General features: G+C 43.9%; 1 protein-coding gene across 1 annotated transcript; it reads left to right on the forward strand.

Annotated features, from left to right (window-relative positions):
* The first annotated feature begins 2835 nt into the window (after positions 1-2835).
* On the forward strand, positions 2836-23060 carry fra10ac1 (FRA10A associated CGG repeat 1). The gene is made up of 14 exons (XM_055890720.1): positions 2836-2943; positions 3815-3894; positions 4007-4099; positions 4194-4239; positions 4510-4586; positions 4705-4788; positions 4868-4952; positions 5965-6010; positions 17199-17312; positions 17584-17626; positions 17775-17902; positions 19431-19481; positions 20040-20127; positions 20235-23060. The coding sequence occupies exons 1-14, from the start codon at positions 2914-2916 to the stop codon at positions 20275-20277; spliced, it is 1008 nt and encodes a 335-aa protein (XP_055746695.1). The 5' UTR covers positions 2836-2913; the 3' UTR covers positions 20278-23060.
* The last annotated feature ends 13 nt before the right edge of the window (positions 23061-23073 follow it).

Below are 23073 nucleotides of genomic sequence, written 5' to 3' on the forward strand. Positions count from 1 at the left end.
CGGTCGGAGGCCGAGCAGTTGCCATACCAGGCAGTGACGCAACCCGTCAGGATGCACTCTATGGTACAGCTGTAAAAGATTTGAGGACCCATGCCAAATCTTTTTAGTCTCCTGAGGGGGAATAGGTTTGTCGTGTCCTCTTCACGACTGTCTTGGTGTGCTTGGACCATGCCAGTTTGTTGTTGATGTGGACACCAAGGAACTTGAAGCTCTCAACCTGCTCCACCACAGCCCCGTCGATGAGAATGGGGGCGTGCTCGGTCCTCCTTTTCCTGTAGTCCACGATCATCTCCTTTGTCTTTGAGGGCACTATGGTGTTGAACGCCGAGCTGTAGTCAATGAATAGCATTCTCACATTCCATTCCATTCCAGCCTTTACAATGAGCTCGTCCTTCTATAGTTTCTCCCACCAGCCTACTCTGGTACACGATAAGGGTTTAAGAATTTTAATTGAAGTATCGACTGCATCGCGAATCAAACGAGTCGGAACTTCATAGAAATGCTAGTCTGTGCTCAACTCTGTGGATTTCTATGTGGATCTCTATGTGTGCATGTTCAAAATAGACTAGGGGCCTACTGTATTTAGATTTGTCTCCATATTTGCTGCTTCTTTTTTTCTTCTCAAAAACAACTTTGTTTTTATTATTAAAATCAGCACCTGAATATCTGATCTTGTGTATTCGGTATTAGGCTATGGGTTGATTCCAGCATCACATTTGTTGGAAATTCTTTGATTTGGCCAATGGTGTTTATATATATCATTGGTTGTGACAGTTTACTGTTATAAATACATTTAATCCACCTTTCTTTTTGTGTGACACACATTCTCCAGGCCATGTAATTAGAAATTAGAGCTAGAATTGAATAGGATCTCTATGCTCCAGCCCCTCCAATCATAAACGTTCTCTTATACGTAATCAATACGCGACTTTGCCAATACGACACCTGTTGAGGCATTGCAGCTTTATAGTGGGGAACTGCCACCTGCCACTGAGGATAAGGCGGGACAAACTTGCATTAGCGTACTGGGCGAGGTTGAAAGAGAGTTCAAAAGGACATCCTGCGGTCACGGCAACTGGGGACTGCTGGAAGCGAGGAGTGGGTGTACAGGTGGACAAATGGGCAGAAAGGGGTAGAATTTGGGGGCCTCCGGGTGGCGCAGTGGTCTAAGGCGCAGCATCGCAGTGCCTCACTGCATCGCAGTGCCTCACTGCACCGCAGTGCCTCACTGCATCGCAGTGCCTCACGGTCGCAGCCATGGGGCGACGCTCAATTGGCCTAGCGTCGTGAGGGTTTGCCCGGCAGGGATATCCTTGTCTCGTCGCGCACTAGCAACTCCTGTGGTGGGCCAGGCACAGTGTTTCCTCCGACACATTGGTGCTTCCAGGTTGGATGCGCGCTGTGTTAAGAAGCAGTGCGGCTTGGTTGGGTTGTGTTTTGGAGGACGCATGGCTTTCGACCTTCGCCTCTCCCGAGTCCATACGGGAGTTGTAGTGACAAGACAGTAACTACTAACAATTGGATACCACAAAATTGGGGAGAAAAAGGGATACCATTTTATTTTTTTAAGAAAGTGGTAGAATTTGGACTGGGGGAGAGAGAGATGGGGCCAGCAATTGCATTGGGGAATGTTCCTCTGTGGCTGTTTACGAAACCAAGTGTAGATGTGGATATGATTGAGGGTAGGAGAGAATGGGATGAGGACGTGAGAAGGTGTGTGAAGAGATATCTACTGTAGATAATTGGTTTTATTCGTTTTTAAGGATATATACAGATGGTTCAAATGATCCAGTTAGTGGTAGGGTGGGGGCAGGGGTGTATATCCCAGATTTCAACGTTAGAGTATGTAAGCGGTTAACTGATAATGTGTTGGTGTATGCAGCCGAGTTGATGGACATGATTATAGGTTTGAGATGGGTGGAGGAGGAGGTAAAACCACTGAGTGATGATTTGCTCTGATTCGGCTGCAGTGTTGAGTAGTGTGAAGGCGGGCAGGTCAGATAAGGGAGACTTCTTTGTGGAGATGATAATGCTGTTAATGGGATTGGAGAGGATGGGAGTGGTGGTAAGCTTTTGCTGGGTTCCCGCCCATTTGGTTGTGGAGGGTAGAGATGTTTGGGCTTGATGTTGTGGCTAAGAGTGTGGTGAGGAGAGAGGGGGCAGGTCCCGTTTGGGCCGCAGGGATGTCAAGTCCTTGGTCGGGGCAAAAGGGCTTGATCTTTGGCAAAGGGAGTGGGATGCTAGTAGTAAGGGGAGGCAATTCTATTACGTGCACTGGTCAGTTAAGGAAGAATTGGGGAGCATGGGGTGTAGGAGAGACGAAGTTGTGTGGAGTAGACTAAGGTTTGGGCACACAGGTTTGAATGCCACGTTGTGGTCCCGTGTTGCTCAGTTGGTAGAGCATAGCGCTTGCAACGCCAGGGTTGTGGGTTCATTTCCCACGGGGGGACCAGGGTTCAATTCCCACGGGGGGACCAGGGTGAATATGTATGAACTTTCCAATTTGTAAGTCGCTCTGGATAAGAGCGTCTGCTAAATGACTTAAATGTAAATGTAAAAATGATAGGGAGACATGAAACCGGGCTGTGCGATGAGTGTTTAGTGGAGGATATGGTGAGCATGTGTTGATATTTTGTGAACTGTATGACATAGATAGGGAGATATTGTGTAAAAGGGTTAGAGAAGTTGGACAGGGTTGGAGTTTGGGTGGTGTAGTTGGGGGGGGGGGTCTAGGGCTCTATTTCACTTTCTTAGAGGAACAGGACTAATGAAGATAATTTAATGTAGGTAGGCTGTGACTGGCCTCCAGTACAGTAGGTGGCGGTGTATGCACCTTAACAGTGGAATGCGATCTGCCAACGCAAAGAAGAAGAAGACTTTCCAATGTAAACAAACCGTAGGCTAATTGTGAGCATGGCGAGAAATATGGACAGTCTCGTAAAGGTAGTTGTATCTCGACTTTATCTTAGGTCAGACAAAATGGACTACTTTATAGTGTATTTATACTTGATCCATTTGTTTCATCCATATCACATATCTAGCTGTATCTGGACCTAGTCAACACGCTAGCTTCAATGCTTTATGGCTAGCTGCACATGTTACACATTGTGTGCAACTTAGGAGACAACGCTAGCTACTTATATACTGTACCTTGCCCTAAAAAAAATGCATATTGTCGACAGCAATGGCCATGGTCAACAGCAGCAAGTAGCTAAAGCAAGTTCCCTGACTTACATTTGGGCAAACGTTAACTCTCTAGCCAGAGTCAAAGTAAAGTGAGTGAGTGCCAATTTCTCTCCAAATGATCAATTCCTTGCTATATGTTAAATGTAGTTACCTAACCAATTCAGTCCCACATCCTGACCTTCACGTTGCAGATATCACTGCAATGCAGCCCCGGTGTGGTGTTTCATCCAGTCTGCTGAGATGGCCATTTGATAAAGCTGATTTTATAATTTTTATTTAACTAGGCAAGTCAGTGAAGAAGAAATTCTTATTTTCAATGATGACATAGGAACAGTGCTTTGTTCAGGGGCAGAACAACAGATTTTTACCTTGTCAGCTCGGGGGTTCGATCCTGCAACCTTTCGGTTACTAGTCCAATGCTCTAACCACTAGGCTACCTGCCTCCCATGTTGAGTTACACATGCTTCCGAACCAATGAATATTTCATAAGCTACCTTTCCTATTTCTGTAGATTTAGCCTGCCTGTGCTTGATGGCTAAACAATAGATTATAGGCCTACTATCGCGAGGGCCTAACAAGCTCTCACAAGCTATATAGCATGATGACAGAAAGATTACCTTTCTTGCAGGTCCATGGAGGCGGAGGGTATGACTCCGACTTCAGTGATGATGAGGGCCAGGGGGAGACGTCTCAACGTGGAGTGAAAAGGTAAGGGCCAGATGATCATATAGCAATCTAAACTCAAATCCAAACAATTAGCCTACTTCAAGATACTACATGCCATTTTTTTCATTTTTTTCCCATTCATGTTGACTTGCAGGAAACGTGAAGAGGATCTACTGCGGAAGCCTTTTCAGAAAGCAAGACACACAAAGGTGGCACATAGGGATGTTGCCACTCATGAATATGACAGGTACAGTATCGGTCTCTTTCATAATGAAGCATCGTTGCCTGGCGTCAATTATGTTTTCTGTTAGTGACTGCAAGTGTTTTGTGTTCCCACACAGGGAGGAAGCCAGAAACCGACGTCATCACCTGATATCAATGAATGCTGTATCCTTCTAAAATTGACGATGATGAGCTTTCACAAGTAAGAAAACGATAAAAGGTCCCCCCGTCGCAAGTTAGAGTGCATTGTGATTGAAGATTCATGTTTGGGAGTGTGTACCTGCCAGAATAGCAGCAAAGTTCCCTCTGAATGTACTTCACCCAGCAACAATGTTCAATATCTCTTGTTTTTTCCCCCAGGATGCAATATTAATTCAGTTCCTTATTTTTATGAATGATTTTATTATCATTGATTCCCTAACCATTTACCTTCAGTTTGAGAGACATAAAAAGTTTGTCAGTGACTACATATTGTATTATGGTGGGAAAGTGGAGGATCTCAGACGCTCCACGTAAGTTTTGCTTTTGTTTTTAACGTTGCCTAATATGTGGAGTAGAGATCTTCATAATGATACATCTTTGTGTGATATGAAAAAATGCTGACACGTCATTTGTCATTGTAAACCTAAGGGCCAATGATAAATCGGACCTGGATGTGGTGCGTGAAAACCATCGCTTCCTGTGGCGGGATGAGGATGAAGAAGAAATGACATGGTAAGTACTGTTAAACAAAATACTTTTCTTTGCCACTGTTGGAAATATTGGTCACCAATAGCTGCTCTTTTATTATCAGGGAGAAAGAACTAGCAAAGAAGTACTATGACAAGCTCTTCAAAGAGTACTGTATCGCTGACCTAAGCAGATATAAAGAAAACAAGGTATGTGGTATTTTTATATATATATACAGTACCTTTCAAAAGTTTGGGGTCACTTAGAAATGACCTTGTTTTTGAAAGAAAAGCAAAATAATTGTCCATTAAAATAACATCAAATTGATCAAAAATACAGTGTAGACATTGTTAATGTTGTAAATTACTATTGTAGCTGGAAATGGCTGATTTTAAATGGAATATCTACATAGTCGTACAGATGCCCATTATCAGCAACCATCACTCCTGTGTTCCAATGGCACATTGTGTTAGCTAATCCAAGTTTATCATTTTAAAAGGCTAATTGATCGTTAGAAAACCATTTTGCAATTATGTTAGCACAGCTGAAAACTGTTGTACTGATTAAAGAAGCAGTAAACCTGGCCTACTTTAGACTAGTTGAGTATCTGGAGCATCAGCAATTGTGGCTTTGATTACAGGCTCAAAATGGCTAGAAACAAAGCACTTTCTTCTGGAACTCGTGAGTCTATTCTTGTTCTGAGAAATGAAGGCTATTCCATGTGAGAAATTGCCAAGAAACTGAAGATCTCGAACAACGCTGTGTACTACTCCCTTCACAGAACAGTGCAAACTGTCTCTAACCAGAATAGAAAGAAGAGTGGGAGGCCTCGGTACACAACTGATCAAGAGGACATTAGTACATTAGAGTGTCTAGTTTGAGAAACAGAAGCCTCACAAGTCCTCAACTGGCAGCTTCATTAAATAGTACCCGCAAAACATCAGTCTCAACGTCAACAATGAAGAGGCGACTCCGGGATGCTGGCCATTAAAAATCAGCGGTTTCCATCTACAATAGTCATTTACAACATTAACAATGTCTACACTGTATTTCTGGTCAATTTTATGTTATTTTAATGGACAAAAAATGTGCTTTTCTTTCAAAACAAGGACATTTCTGAGTGACCCCAAACTTTTGAACGGTAGTGTTTATGTAAGTGTGAATACATAGTATTCTATTGGTATTATATGATTAATGAGGATGACTGCACTTTTCCTCCAGTTTGGGTTCCGATGGCGCGTAGAAAAGGAAGTCGTCTCTGGCAAAGGTAGTCTTTATTACATTTTAAATTCAGAGACATTTATACATTATGAATGTATACATTGATGAAAGTTCTGTTTTCTGTTTATTCGTTTGTTGTTTATTCAGTTAATTGCTTGTACAATTCACCATTAAAATGCCAATACCTGGAGTCGGGGACATACGTTTGTACCTATCAACCAACAGCTGTAGTCAGACGTAATTCGGAACTCTACCACTAGATGGCGATAAAGATCAAGACGTGCTTACTTTGACTCAGCTTTCAGGGGTTGACAACCCTGTTCTTGTCATACCACATGGCAGGCACGTAAGGTTTAGTTTACTTCTTTGGATTTCGACTGAGGAGAGGAGGGTGAAATGTATCCAACCACTAAGAATAGTCAGTAAGCTTAGTTGGTGAGCTGATTTCTAGAAGTAGGTGTGGTATCTGGTTGGAACAAAACTCGATGGTACCTGCGGCGCTCCAGGATCACAGTTAACCACTTTTGGTTAACATTAATCTCGGAAACCCAGAAATAAAATCTACCGTAATTGTGTCGCTCGATTAGGTTCTGGGGGAGATGTATGAGAAAAGATACTAGATACTAACTAAACTAGCAAAGTCTCCACTCCCCTAAATGGAAACTCTCAGCCAGAGCATGGATTGGTCATTGCATCCCATTATGTGGAAAATAATCACCAGATAAATGTATTTCCCCAAAACAAATAGATGTGTGATGTCTGCCATTGATGCTTCCAAATAAATCTCCTTCTTCCCTGGTACTTAGGAAGTAACTACACAAATAGAGTAGCCATTCAATTATCCACTTGTAAATTATTTTAAAAAGCTTTGTGGGTGATAGAAAGCATAAATAGAACAGGTTATTGGGAAATGCTACAAGGTGAGTGCACTGAGACACTTTAAGTAATGCATTGAACAGAATGATCTATTCTTGCCACTCCGAGAAAGCTGAATAAGCCAATATGCTGTACCAGATTAAGTCACTCTAGCTAATCCCGCCCTTGTATTTTCGTTTACTGCTATTCTGTAGGCAGTGCCACGGGATTAAAAGGCTGACTCAGAACATCAAAGTTCACAGGCGATGCGCTGTACTATCATTCCCTCTTCAATGGGATGCAATGACCAATCCATGACCTCGAATCCGATCATCTACATGTGTAAGAGGCCAGGCATGTTCTCTCTCTGGCCAATGCTAGTGATACTTTAGTTTCATGCTATCTCTGTGTCACAGGTCATGTTGCTTTGGGTTAGGTCAAGTATTGATCTAAACATGTGTAATGAACGTTAGTTACCTGTTTTGGCCACACTAGGAAAGATTCAGCAACAGCACTTTCTTACTATACACAAGGTTTTATAGCAAGCCTTTTACAGCTGTTGTTTTGCCAAAGGGGTCATAAACCTTTTTTCACCCTCTATACAGCACGGCATTCATTTGATAAGAAAAGGACCCGATGCTTTTCTTAGAAGGATCGTCTCCCCTCAGCCTTATGTTTCTGTCTTCTCCTCACTGGTGGCGGTGTCAGAGGAAGGCCCCAAAAATAATCAAAGACTCCAGTCACCCAAGACCTAGACTGTTTTCTCTGCTACCGCACGACAAGCGGTACCGGAGCACCAAGTCTAGGTCCAAAAGGCTCCTTAACAGCTTCTACCCCCAAGCTATAAGACTGTTGAACAATTAATCAAATGGCCACCCGGATTATTTACATTATTTACCCCCCCCCCCTTTGTTTTTACACCGTTACTTCTCGCTGTTTATTATCTATGCATAGTCACTTTACCCGTACCTACATGTACAAATTACCCCGACTAACCTGTACCCTCGCAAATTGATTCAGTACTGGTACCCCATGTAGATAGCCTCGTTATTGTTATTTTATTGTGTACTTTTTAAATGATTTTCTTAACTCAATTTTTTGAACTGCATTGTTGGTTAAGAGCTTGTAAGTAAGCATTTCACAGTAAGGTCTACATCTGTTGTATTAGGCACATGCGACATAACATTTGATTTGTCTGCCGCTGGAGCGCTAGGGCCCCTAACCCTCTTACCGTCTGAGCCTTAGCATACTGTTTATATGCCATCTGTCTTAGCTAAGACCATGTCTGTCCATCCCCATATGGCAATGGTGTGTCCAACTACTTTAGCATGTGACAATGTGTGCTCCTTGAAACCCAGTTGACACGATTCAACAAAGTGTGTCCTAAATCAACACTGTTGCCAACCAAGCTGGTGTTTGGAGAATCCCCCAGTCTGAAGTACGTAGGGCCTACGTCATGATGAGACTGGAGTGTAAACCGTAGAATCTGTCGAGACTGAATGGGATGCGTGGGATAACGAGTAGTTCCGGTGTTTGGGTTATGGTCACTGGGTTGTTTGGATGTGTCAGGGTTGGGTTTGGCTGAGAGGTTCCTTTTGCAAGGGCGGAGACTTCGCAAACCAGAACCCTCCACTCTCCAGAACTCTCCACTCTCCACAACAAGTATAGACCCAATTACGCAAGATTCTAGTTCTGCGTTAACCGAGATTAGTACACATGAAGATGTGTTGATCAAGCAAGGTCAGTAGTTCATCTTTCGACATGTCTGTCTGCAATCAGTTTGTAATTCCATGAGTTGGATACTTTCTGTTCAAAGGTCCCAGACATAAAAACATGTGCGTTTATATAATATTCTAATTAGTTTATTTTGCTCACTTTGAAACAGCAGATGTCTTTCAATATCGTAACAGGAAACCGGTGTAAATGGTGAGTTTAATAATAGCAAACATGGAGAGTACAGAACAAGAGAAGCATCCGGACATAAAAACTCAACCAATACTGCCTGAAGAGAGATGCTAGGGAGTGCTAGATAAAGGGGAAGTTTTCAGGGTAGTGATGAAGTCCAGGTGTGCATCGTGATGGGTTGCCAGGACCGGTGGTTAGTAAACTGGCGACGTCGAGTGGGGGAGCAGGACCCCCAATTCTGAGTGTTGGGCCACTTAATCACTGTTGACTCAAGTAGCATGAGCATTGGTTTTTATTAACAATATTTGTGAATTATTTACGACATAATCATCATTTATCTCTATATGGCGAGAATGTTTAGACCACTGCGCGACTCGGGAGGCTGTTACCATCCACATCTGATGCTGTGAGTGCATACCGCTGGTCAAAGGCGAGCGATGAACTCTTTATGTTCATCGCTCATGTGAACTACAACCCAGAAGGTGTGTTTGAGCGTTTAGAAACGTCAATAATCATTGCTTGCGATGCAGCTTTCAAAACATATGGCCCTTGTCTTTTGTCTGCGAGAAAGAATCCTTCAAATACAAAAGCTACACTTACTGTAGCAGTTTTGCACAGATCCATACAGCTGTGAGTGCCTCCATCCGGAGAAACTACACTTCCTTTACACAGAGTTACGCTTATACACAGGTGTTTGGCACATGCTAGATGGCTAATTAGCACAGCTGGTCTCCTCGGTCTTCTGTCTGTCTTCCGTAAACAAGCGCTGTAACATGGAGATGTCGGGTGGTAACACTAACCCTGTAAAGATGTGTATCAATTTAACCATATTTGTTTTTTGTAAATTATTTCTTGCTGATATGAAAGAGAAGGTCCTTATGCTTCCAAAACCGTACCGCAAGTGATGCGTCGTGTTAATGTTCAGACCAAGCGTTGAGGCTTTTAACAAAACTCCCCCGTACAGAAGACGCCTTCGTCCAATGATTCTTAGGGGTAATGTAATGGAACTGAGAGTCGTGATCAAGGGCTAGTTTTGGGAACAGTTGTTGGTGAAACTTTACAGTATGTTTTAGAAAGTTAAACGGCATAGAAGCCAGTTACAGTGTGTCCAAACTAAAAGGACACAGGGACCCAAGCCATGGATCCATTCCACTCAGGTCATACGCTGTATCTCTAAGACCGGGGCCTTTCCCTAGAGAGTAACTCCCTTTTCATTGCTTAACATGCTTTATAATCACAGCTACCAGAGTCGTTCCACGGAAAGAGTGCCTTTTTGGTAGTGTAATTCTTTTTTAAAAAACAGTTTATTTCACCTAATTAGAATATTCTGACATAAAGAGCACATGTTCCACTTCATAAAAAAAACATGTTTTCCTATCTCAAAAGGTCTATTTAAGTAACAGGAAAAGGGCCAATTAAAGATTCAGTCGACCGTAACAGGGTTGATGATTTGATCTTAAATCAGACATAACTCCCCTGTGACAGGGGGAATGGAAGCATGTTGTGTACAACAGGGAGGGGCAATTGAAAGTAAGCGTAACAAAAATTTACTTGTTGGGGGGGAAAAAAACGTTTCTTGCCCATCTATTTATGGGTAACAGGGTTGATGTGTTATGCTCGACTCTCAGTTTTCTACCACAAAACACCAAGAAAATTACCATTTTTTTCTTTTTGAATCAGCTCACCTTCTTTTACACTATGATTTGACTATTAGACGTTCACTGTTTTTGCTATTAAAACGAGAGTTCAGTTTACGTGACAGGGTCGACCTTAAAATGAAGGACAAACGTAAATGAATCCGTTATCGTATGAAATAAACATTCATCTTCACGAATTAAATTAAAACTAGGGTTTTACAATGATGGTGAAAACTTGGGAGACATTTTGGGGTTAAGTGGGTTCAAATCTTCCACGAAACTTGACGTGGAACATGCCAGAATGCAGATAGTTTTTTTGACAATTTTTTTTTTTTTGTTCATATAAAAAATATGATGTATTAAATGTTCCATGTGGTTTATATTAAAGGTCACTTCATTAAATATAACAGGCTTTTAAAAGTCTATTAGTGCACAATTTCAATTTCTACTATTGTTAGAACGACTCGCCAACATCCGGGAGAATGGAGCCTTATCTGGCAGATAAGGTGTTAATAATTAGCCTGCACGTGCAGCTCATGGCATGTAGCCATCTCCAGCGGCCTAAAGTCATGTTGACACTGTCTCTCTAGAAGTGACCTCTAACTCTTGTCGCTTATGCTTTTCCATTGGTAAGTATAATCACAGCTGTCAGCATCGGAGAGAATGGTCTTTATTCTGGCAGATAAGGCGTTAATTAGCCTGCATGTCAGGAAGGCAGCTTGTGGCATGTTGCCAGCTCCAGCAGCCTGGGGTCAGGTGAGGTCTAAGGACTCCTAAACAGCAGGACGACAAGAAAGAAGGGGCGAACAGTCCCGACCGCTCATGACACTTTTCCTCCTGGGCAATCTGGAGGATCCATCATTAAGCCTGCTAAAGATAAACCCAGGTTGTTGATAGCCAATCAGGGTTAAGGCCACTGGCCACTTCCTGCTTCATGTCTCCTGCTTGCAGGAGGAGAGGACTAACAGGAGCCCTGGTGGTGCAAAATAAGATTAGACCGCAGCAGTAGGAACCTCGGTAGGTCAACCACAGCTCTTGACTGTTGATCAGAACGGAGGTGTCTTCTGACTAGTCACATCCTATATACAGGGCCTTCAGAAGTAGTAAATACCCTTGACTTATTACACATTTTGTTGTGTTACAGCCTGAATTTAAAATGGATTACATATATTTTTTCTCACCAGTCTACACACACTACCCCATAATGACAAAGCGAAAACATGTTTTTCGAATTTTTTTAAAATTGATTGAAAATGAAATACAGAAATATCTAATTTACAGAAATATTCACATCCCTGAGTCAATACTTTGTAGAAGCACCTTTGGTAGAGATTACAGTTTTGAGTCTTTCCACATCTGGATTGTACAATTATTATAAAAAAAATTCTTAAAGCTCTGTCAAGTTGGTGGTTGAACATTGCTATACAACTATTTTCAGGTCTTGCCATAGATTTTCAAGCCGTTTTAAGTCAGAATTGTAACCAGGCCACTCAGGAACATTCACTGTCTTCATGGTAAGCAACTCCAGTGTAGATTTGGCCTTGTGCTTTAAGTTATTGTCCTGCTGAAAGGTGAATTAATCTTCCAGTGTCTGATGAAAAGCAGACTGAACCAGGTTTTCCTCTAGGATTTTGCATGTGCTTAGCTCCGTTTATTTGTTATCCTGAAAAACTTAATGATTAGAAGCATACCTATAACATGATCCAGCCACCACTATGCTTGAAAATATGGAGAGTGGTACTCAGTATGTGTTGTATTGGATTTTCCCCAAACAACACTTTGTATTCAGGACAAAAAGTGAATTGCTTTGCCATATTTTTTGCAGTTTTACTTTAGTGGTTTGCAGCAAACAGGATGCATGTTTTGGAATATTTTTATTCTGTACAGGCTTCCTTCTTTTCACTCTGTCAATTTATGTTAGTATTGTGGAGTAACTACAATGTCCTATCACATACATTAAACTCTAACTATTTTAAATTCACCATTGGCCTCACGGTGAAATCCCTGAGCGATTTCCTTCCTCTCTGGCAACTGAGTTAGGAAGGAAGTGTAACAGTCCTGACCTATTTATGTTAGTTTTTATGTGTTTTTGGTCAGGGCATGTGTTTTGGGTGGGCAGTCTATGTTACCTGTTTCTATGTTGGTTTCGGTTTGCCTGGTATGGCTCTTGATTAGAGGCAGGTGGTTTGCATTTTCCTCTAATCAAGAGTCATATTTAGGTAGGGCATTATCACTGTGTGTTGGTGGGTGAATGTCTCCTGTGATGTCTTTCGTGTTGTCGATATATATTCACTTACGGGACTGTTTGGCTGTTCGTTTTGTTTCGATGTCGTCTGTTGCCTGTTCGTGAGTTTACGTTTCAGTTATGTAAGTTTATGTTCAGGTTTCGTTCTACGTCGTTTTTGTTATTTTGTAAGTTTTGAAAGTGTTTTGTTTTGTTTCGTGTTGCCATCAGTTTTGTCGTTTATAAATAAAGATGGCTTATTTCCCTGACTCCGCATTTTGGTCTGAAGATCCTTCTCTCCTCACCTCATCCGAGGATGAGGAGAGCGACAGCTCTAACAGAATCACCCAACAACCCAGAGCCAAGCAGCGGAGTCAAAGGAGAAAGGGACAGGAAAAGAAGGAGCAATGGACATGGGACGATGTTTTGGACGGAAAGGGTTGCTACACTTGGGAGGAGATCCTGGCTGGGAGGGATCGCCTCCCATGGGAACAGCTGGAGGCACTGAGGAGAGCGGAGGCTACCGGAGAGAGGAACCGGAGCTATGAGGGAACGCGTCTGGCACGGAAGCCGAAAAAGCCCGTGAGTAACTCCCAAAAATTTCTTGGGGGGGGGCTAAAGGGTAGTGGGCCAAGGGCAGGTAGGAGACCTGCGCCCACTTCCCAGGCTTACCGTGGAGAGCGGGAGTACGGGCAGGCGCCGTGTTACGCAGTAGAGCGCACGGTGTCTCCTGTACGAGTGCATAGCCCGGTGCGGGTTATTCCACCTCCCCGCACTGGGAGGGCTAGATTGGGTATTGAGCCAGGTGTCATGAGGCCGGCTCAACGCGTCTGGTCTCCAGTGCGTCTCCTCGGGCCGGCATACATGGCACCTGCCTTACGCATGGTTTCCCCGGTTCGCCTACATAGCCCGGTGCGGGTTATTCCACCTCCCCGCACTGGTCGGGCAACCGGGAGCATTCAACCAGGTAAGGTCGGGCAGGCTCAATGCTCAAGAGAGCCAGTACGCCTCCACGGTCCGGTATTTCCGGCACCACCTCCCCGCCCCAGCCTAGTACCTACAGTGTCTACACTACGCACTAGGCTACCAGTGCGTATCCTGAGCCCTGTTCCTCCTCCACGCACTCTCCCTGTAGTGCGTGTATCTAGCCCGGTGCCTCCAGTTCCGGCCCCACGCACTAAGCTACCAGTGCGTCTCCAGAGCCCTGTACACACTGTATATTCTCCCCCTACTAATCCTGATGTGCTTGTCCTCAGCCCGGCGTCACCAGTGCCGGTACCACGCATCAGGGATAGAGTAGGCTTTGAGAATACAGTGTGCCCTGTCCCTGCTCCCCGCACTAGTAGGAAGGTGCTTGTCATTAGCACGGTGCCTCCAGTTCCGGCACCACGCACCAGGTCTACAGTGCGCCATATCCGGCCAGAGCCATCCGTCTCCCCAGCGCCATCTGAGCCATCCGTCTCCCCAGCGCCATCTGAGCCATCCGTCTCTCCAGCGCCATCTGAGCCATCCGTCGCCCCAGCGCCATCTGAGCCATCCGTCTCCCCAGCGCCATCTGAGCCATCCGTCTCCCCAGCGCCATCTGAGCCATCCGTCTGCCAGGAGCCTGCAAAGCCGCCCGTCTGCCATGAGCCTGCAAAGCCGCCCGTCTGCCATGTGCCTACAGAGCCGTCAGCCAGACAGGAGCCGCTAGAGCCATCAGCCAGACAGGAGCCGCTAGAGCCGTCAGACAGACAGGATCTGCCAGAGCCGCCAACCAGACAGGATCTGCCAGAGCCGCCAACCAGACAGGATCTGCCAGAGCCGCCAACCAGACAGGATCTGCCAGAGCCGCCAACCAGACAGGATCTGCCAGAGCCGCCAACCAGACAGGATCTGCCAGAGCCGCCAGCGAGCCATGAGCAGCCAGAGCCGTCAGAGAGCCATGAGCAGCCAGAGCCGTCAGTGAGCCATGAGCAGCCAGAGCCGTCAGAGAGCCATGAGCAGCCAGAGCCGTCAGAGCGCCATGAGCGTCGAGAGCCGTCAGCCTGCCATGAGCGTCGAGAGCCGTCAGCCTGCCATGAGCGTCGAGAGCCGTCAGCCTGCCATGAGCGTCGAGAGCCGTCAGCCTGCCATGAGCGTCGAGAGCCGTCAGCCTGCCATGAGCGTCGAGAGCCGTCAGTCTGCCATGAGCGTCGAGAGCCGTCAGCCAGCATGGACCTGCCAGAGCCGTCCAAACAGGACCTGCCAGAGTCCTTCAGCCGGGATCTGCCCCTTGTCCCGGTGTTGCCCCTTGTCCCGGTGTTGCCCCTTGTCCCGGTGTTGCCCCTTGTCCCGGTGCTGCCCCTTGTCCCGGTGCTGCCCCTTGTCCCGGTGCTGCCCCTTGTCCCGGTGCTGCCCCTTGTCCCGGTGCTGCCCCTTATTCCAGTGATGGTCCTTATCCTGGTGCTGCCCCTTGTTCTGGTGCTGCCCCTTGTCCCGGTGCTACCCCTTGTCCCGGTGCTGCCCTTTGTCCCGGTGCTAGCTGTTTATTTAGGGGAAGCTAATGTTTGGGTGGTCAGTGGAAGGGGTAGAAAGAAGAGGGGAGTGACTATGGTGGTGCGGGGACAGCGTCCTGAACCGGAGCCACCACCGTGGTCAACTGCCCACCCGGACCCTCCCCTGGACTTTGTGCTGGTGCGCCCGGCGTTCGCACCTTGGGGGGGGGGGTACTGTAACAGTCCTGACCTATTTATGTTAGTTTTTATGTGTTTTTGGTCAGGGCATGTGTTTTGGGTGGGCAGTCTATGTTACCTGTTTCTATGTTGGTTTCGGTTTGCCTGGTATGGCTCTTGATTAGAGGCAGGTGGTTTGCATTTTCCTCTAATCAAGAGTCATATTTAGGTAGGGCATTATCACTGTGTGTTGGTGGGTGAATGTCTCCTGTGATGTCTTTCGTGTTGTCGATATATATTCACTTACGGGACTGTTTGGCTGTTCGTTTTGTTTCGATGTCGTCTGTTGCCTGTTCGTGAGTTTACGTTTCAGTTATGTAAGTTTATGTTCAGGTTTCGTTCTACGTCGTTTTTGTTATTTTGTAAGTTTTGAAAGTGTTTTGTTTTGTTTCGTGTTGCCATCAGTTTTGTCGTTTATAAATAAAGATGGCTTATTTCCCTGACTCCGCATTTTGGTCTGAAGATCCTTCTCTCCTCACCTCATCCGAGGATGAGGAGAGCGACAGCTCTAACAGGAAGCCTGTATCTTTGTAGTGAATGGGTGTATTAATAACTTCACTATGCTCAAAGGGATATTCAATGTCTGTTTTTTTTTACCCATCGACCAATAGGTGCCTTTCTTTGTGGAAAACCAACCTGATCTTTGTGGTTGAATCTGTGTTTGAAATTCCCTGCTCCGACTGAGGAACTTTACAGATAATTGTATGTTGGGGTATAGAGATGAGGAAGTCATTCAAAAGTCATTTTTAACTCTATTATTGCACACAGAGTCCGTGCAATTTATTATGTGACCTTGTTAAGCAAATTGTGACTCCTGAACTTATTTAGGCTTGCAATAACAAAGGGGTTGAATACTTACTGACTCAATATAGTTCAGCTTTTCATTTTTTATTAATTTGTAAAAATGTCAACAAACAGATTTCGACTTTGCTTCCTGAGTGGCGCAGTGGTCTACGGCACTGCATAGCAGTGCTAGCTGTGCCACTAGAGATTCTGGGTTAGAGTCCAGGCTCTGTCGCAGCCGGCCGCGACGGGGAGACCCATGGGGCGGCGCACAATTGGCCCAGCGTCGTCCGGGTTAGGGGAGGGTTTGGCCGACAGGGATGTCCTTGTCCCATCGCGCACTAGCGACTCCTGTGGCGGGCCGGGCGCAGCGCACGCTGACCCGGTCGCCAGGTGTACGGTGTTTCCTCCGACACATTGGTGCTTCTGGATTCCGGGTGAAGTGGGCATTGTGTCAAGAAGCAACGCGGCTTGGTTGGGTTGTGTTTTGGAGGACGCACGGCTCTCGACCTTCGCCTCTCCCGAGTCCGTACGGGAGTTGCAGCGATGAGACAAGACTGTAACTACCAATTGGATACCACGAAATTGGGGAGAGAAAGGGGTAAAAAAAATAAAACATAATTTCACTTTGACATTATGGGTTGTTGTGTGTAGGCCAGTGACAAAAAACAATATAATCCATTTAAAGTTCTGGCTGTAACACAACAAGGTGTGAACCGTAGAGATACAGCCATGTTTATGCACCTTTCCTCCAATTGAGAGCTAATTTGACTTGATTAGTAGTGACATATGTGATAATGAAGCGCACAGGGGAACACACCCTTGTTGAGCTTTACATTGGCATTTCGCGCATTGTATTCAGACTATCCTACGTGTAGAATTTGCCTTAAAATAGGTATAATACTGGGTGACTTCATATACTTGAAAATATTTCCCCTCAGTCTGTTCTATTTCATGAAACCTGCCCGGATGCAGGTTTCCGAGGGTTTCCAAAAAAAAAAACTGCAAAATGCAGGTCGTCATGAGAGTACATTGTTTTTACACTATACGGATTATTACTCAGTCACTCTCTATTGCTCTGCTCTGTACGGTATGGAAATGCAGTTGAATCCTCTTTCTGTTCTATTGACACTGTAGGCCAGTTTCTGTGTGGGAACAAGCGCTGTGAGAAGGAGGATGGCCTGAAGAGCTGGGAGGTGAATTTTGCCTATGTGGAGCAGGGAGAGAAGAGAAACGCACTGGTCAAACTCCGTAAGAGCTCTGTTGTTTACTGGCCGTCTAAGCTAGGGTTGGGACTTTAAATCCTCGCTCCAGTATCATGTTGAAGCAAATCGCATTCGTAAAGCCAGGAGAATAACTCCCTTCTCTCATTGTCATCCCTGAGGAAACTCCGACAAGCAAAATAAACTTTGTTTACTTAAAAGTAAATGTAGCGATATCAAGCAGTTTGTCACTAATCATTTCGTAGGTCATATCCTCGATTCCAATTGTTTGCCGTACTGACAGAGATGGTATTTTCTAGGACTCTGCCCAGAGTGCTCCTTCAAACTCAACTATCATCACAAGTAAGTTGAATCTCTAATTATTCCTTATCAGTTTATCATCATCTATTGAACACGTACCCCACGTTATGCCCCTTTGTTGTGCTGTCAAGATGTCACAGTTAATGTTTGACGATTGGCAAAATTGAAACGAATGACCTTTTTTTTTCAGGAGAAAGGAGGTGATCGCCAAGAGAAAAAGACCAAAGTCGTCTGAGGAAAATGAAGTTGAGCCACAGTCAAAGAGATCCAAGAAAGGCTCCAAGAAACACAAAAACAAACATAAAAAGAGGCAAAAAGGCAAGACTCCACCGTTTCATATCTTTGTACAGCTATGGCTATAGGTAAACAAAAATAACAGGCCATGGTGATGACATTAAAAGTGCAGAAGGTGTTTGTACTAATGTCTTGATGGCGTAAAAGTAATAAGGATTTGCCGACTCACACCCATGAATAACTTGCAGTGAGTATACCAAACATAGTATACCACCTTCCTAATATTGAGTTTCCCCACATAACAGCCTCAATTTGTCAGGGCATCGACTCTACAAAGTATTGACAGCATTCCACAGGAATGCTGGCCCATGTTGACTCCATTGCTTCCCACAGTTGTCAAGTTGGCTGGATTTCATTTGGGTGATGGACTATTCTTGATACACATGGGAAACTGTTGAGCGTGAAAAACCCAGCAACATTGCAGTTCTTGGCACAAACCGGTGTGCCTGGCACCTACTACCATCACCCGTTCAAAGGCACTTCTATATTTTGTCTTGCAAGTTCACCCTCAGAATGGCACTTATACACAATCCATATCTGAATCTTCTTGAGGCTTAAAAATCCTTTAATCTGTCTCCTCCCCTTCATCTACACTGATTTTAGTGGATTTAACAAGTTGCATCAACATGGGATTATAGCTTTCACCTGGATTCACCTGGTCTGTTTATGTCATGGAAAGAGCAGGTGTTATTGTTTTGTACACTCTGGGCTCCTGAGTGGCACAGCGGTCTAAGGCAAGGCATCTGCGATAGAGGCATCACTAAAGACCCTGGTTCGATTCCAGGCTGTATCACAACCGGACGTGATTGGGAGTCCCATAGGCTGGCGCACAATTGGCCCAGCGTAGTCCGGGTTTGGATGGGTGTAGGCCGTCATTGTAAATAAGAATTTGTTCTTAACTGACTTGCCTAGTTAAATAAAGGTTCACAAGAAATAACAAATAGGCCTACTACAGTGTTGAGATATTAGGGCAATTTCACGTGAAAAGTGACACTGAGACTCCGATTTTTCACTTTGAAAATGCGTGTCAAACAAAAACCAATGATTGCAAAGTTAAGCAAACCATACAACTTTATGCACAAGGGCTACTTTTTAAAAATGTCCACCGAAAACCTTACAAAAACACATTTACTTGAAGTATTGCGCAGATGCAAAAACAGAATGATGGTTTGTGCTGTTTGTACCATCATTCTGTTACCGACGTTTTCATCTGCGTCATTCTTAAAGTACATTTGTTTTTGTGACGTTTTCTGTGGAAGTTGTGAAAAGTAGCCCTTATACACAGAGTTGTATGGTTTGTTTAACTTTGCAATCATTGGTTTTTGTTTGATATTTTTAAGTGAAAAATCGGACTCTGTTACTCTTACTGTGGAATTGTCCATTACATAATAGCTGAGATATTACATAATAGCTGGCTGAACACTTTTAGCTTATTAATGACCCTTCAACGGTCATGTTGCTTTTTTTTTTGTTACTCAATGTCAACTGCACATAGTTGGCTGTCCAAGTTAAACTGACTGATCCCTTCCTGTGTTCCTCTCTCCCCTTGCAGACCACTCCTCCCCCAGTAACTCTGAGGACGACTCCCAAGAGTCAGACAAAGGTACCGTTCCTTCTCACTCTCCACCTCCCTACCAAGTCAACCAGTTTATTATCTTACACCTTCAGAGCAAGCAGAACAGACTGGCCCTAGTGTCCACATCCATTACGGGTGCCTTTAAATACCTTTTAAAACATGTGTGCAAGCTTGACCCTTAAGCCTCAGGGGAGTCTTCCCTGCAAAGTCCGACAACGGTCATGCTATTATTGCGGCTTCGGTCCGTTCACACTGTCAGCTGCACTTGAAGTATGGGCCTGCTTACCCTTGGTTGTCGCTTTAACATAAGTAAAAGCAGTCGTTGCCCACGAAGGCCAAACTCTAAAGCCACGGTGCAGACCAAGGGCCATCTACTCTTATAAGTTTAAGTCGGGACTTGACTCTTCAGACCCTCTTCAAACCTTAAGCGCTGTACCTATTTTTTTCATGTGCTGCAGCAATCCCTCAGTTGAAGCTTGTTATTACGTGTTTGTTTATGAAAGCATTATGATTGAATGTAGTACATGAAAATCTCTTGATGAATAACATTTTTCTGATTTGTATGGTCTCCTTCCTGCCCTGTAGCAGAGGGAGAACACAGTGAGGAGCCAGAGAGCCTGTCGGAGGCAGACCACTGGAAAGGCCCAGCCCCCACCATGGAGGAGAAGTCCAGGTGAGCTTAGCACTCTCACATTAGCTCACCTTTACAATGTCCTGTTAGGCCTTTGACCACTAATACCAGCCATTTAAAGTCTGACGTGACTATTTTCTGTCTTCCAGTGAGGAGAAGTTTGACGAGTATTTTGAGGACATGTTTCTTTGACCACGCTGGCCTTGGATTTCTGCCAGCAAGAGTCTACGTGTCCAGACATTGATGTAATTGATTTGGTGTTCGAAGTTGTCCTTGTTGAATATTTTTGTTTATCTGAAGCTAAATAAAATCGCTTTTTTTTTTGAATAACTGAAATAAAGACTACAATATGCATAGAGTGCCATGTAAAACCACGAAGAACTCCCAAGAAAGATCAATATCCGAAGAGAACTAGAGGAAGCAAAACATTCAACCATGGTAGTAGAGAGACCAAATAAAAGCCAATGCATTGGAAAGTACATGTATTAACACATTGTTAATGTTCTTCCTGTAGGGTTATAGTTAACCAATGTTCTGTCTGTAGGGTTATAGATGTCCAAACCATATGAACCAATGTTCGATGGTGTAGCGCTACGATTAGGAAGCTGTGAATTATGCCTGGAGAGGCTCGTGTGCTCATTTCGTCAGGAAGTTCAGTTGCGTGCCCCTTGCCCGGGGATTAGACACAACGGCTTTAATCTTCAGTAATTACTCTTCTTTCTAAAGGAGTCCACAGATACACTGAGTCAACGCATGATAACCACTCATGCAGGTTAAAGAGGAAGTCAACCATAGTACCTATTCTACTTTGATCGGTGTTTCTCTGTGCTAATAAATATGCCCTACTACCCAATCAAAGCGTTTGGATCTCATATTACAATACTGCAGGCCTATGTTGTCACAGAAATAAGATTGAATAACATTTTGCTCTGAATTGTCCTTGATTGAAAAATGTGTTGTATAGTATGTGTTGTATAGTTAATGCAGTATACTGTAAAAAAAAAAAAAAAAAAGCTGTATATGATGACACAGGATGATAAGGATCATGAAACACCTCATGCAGACATCGCTCAATGTGCTTACTCAAATTGCGTCAAAGTGCATTGGTCTTGACAGCAACGCAATTGGCTGATCTTTTCCCAGGGCTAATCCAGCTTTATAGGGTAATCTCCATGCACGATACAGGAGTCATGAGGACTGTCTACCCCAAAGTGTTTCAATTTAGTCCTGTGTCTACTGTATATCAATGCGCTATTCCATTTCAAGGGTCGTGGGTAAAACTGTTCAATTCAGTGGGCAAGTTTAAAGAATGTGACAAGAATCCCACAGACTTTGATGAATGCCTTTATTTTGTTAACATGTTACATCTTATGACACGTACATACAGTAGAATTCATTTCATCAGACATCAAATGTCAAATTCTAATCTCTCTCAATGATAACGCAATAGAATTAGTAGATATACATTTTGTGTCCTTTAAATGTACGAGCAGAATAGATTGTCACTTTCCCACACTGCTTCTCATACTGTTCGCCTTATCCCATTGTGGAGCCCAAATCCAAGCAGCCTGCCCTGCCTATCACCTCTAGGAACAGAAATTCAGAGAATCCATTTAAGATGTAGAGTGGCTGTCAAAGCCACCCTCATTGGATTACTGCTCTTGATTGATTTTCCATTGATTTAGTGAGGGCACGTTGCATAAACAAGGAAGTCAAACTTTGCCTGCCCTGTGTTTCCTGCTTAAGGCTACTCACGGATGTCTCCACAGATGTCTTGGCCACCTGTTACAGTAGGTCAAAAGGAGATTGCTTGGCAGGATTTCTAAAGGAGTTTTTCTTTATGTAAATCCCATTGCAATTCAGTTGGCTTCATCAATTCACTTTCTCATTGTTGCTTAAGTTAATTTTACACCGGTCCTCAAATAAGCCTCAAATGGTCAAACAAAGAGAAGAGGAACTTTGGCCTGACTGAGGCCACATTGCAGGCTTGTCCCCATCAAACAAACATGGTGCCTTTCACACAGAGTAGATCTAAGACTTCGGTAGCCTGCTTTATCTACAGTAAGTAGGGTATTTAAAGTTTCAAGCTGTGCAGATCTCGAAAGCCGACTGACAAGTAAACTCAATCCCATCAAATCATCTTATGGTCAGGTACCTGAAGATATTTACGACGGTGATGGAGCCTTTCCAAGGATTGCCTCCTAATAGCAAGCAAAACAGTTTGGGGCGAATTGTAGGTTTCATTTTCACATTTATGTGATGAACTACATTTCTTTGGAGCATAAACATACATGATACAGTAGCATAATCTCCATTTTTTTTTAAAGGTTATTGAATTGCAATTTATGATACACAAATATATTATCATCATATATATTACATTTTCAAGTTATTGGGGAAATGTGCAGTTTAAAATTGAACACAATGGACACCTGATGCTCAAATGTGACTGTGAACCATAACCATGGACCAAGTCCATACAATCTAAAGACGTAGGCTTTGAACTGACTCCACTCTTAAAATACATGAAGTAGAAAATCTCTGACAATCAAAAAAATATATACTTTCAATATTAACATAAATGTAACCTCACAAGGCTCAGGAGTGTGTACACGTTTTGAGCATTGCTATTGTATTAGCCCTCGGTAAAGTCAATTGTCATTTGCTAAAACAAGTTAAAAGTTTGAGTTTTGGGAAGAGGCTTGTGCTCTTACAGTAAATCCTTCCAAATGAACAGTGACTGACTTTCAACAGAATTAGTTTGTGTTATTTCATACTCATATTTGTTCTTAAAATTCCTGAAATGAGTTTTCCTGTTCTAATAAAACAGCTCAGTTATAAAAGTTTGTCCACTGAACTGTCCCCCTAATATCTTTATGGATCATCAGAGTATGGATAAACATGTACAGGTAGATATTTCCCAAAGCAGAATACATGTCTAAGTAAATTAAATAAAGTATATGCCATTTGACAGATGTTCAGATGTAA

The sequence above is a fragment of the Salvelinus fontinalis genome, chromosome 30 (genome assembly GCF_029448725.1).
Source record: "Salvelinus fontinalis isolate EN_2023a chromosome 30, ASM2944872v1, whole genome shotgun sequence".
In the NCBI taxonomy this organism is placed as follows: Eukaryota; Metazoa; Chordata; class Actinopteri; order Salmoniformes; family Salmonidae; genus Salvelinus; species Salvelinus fontinalis.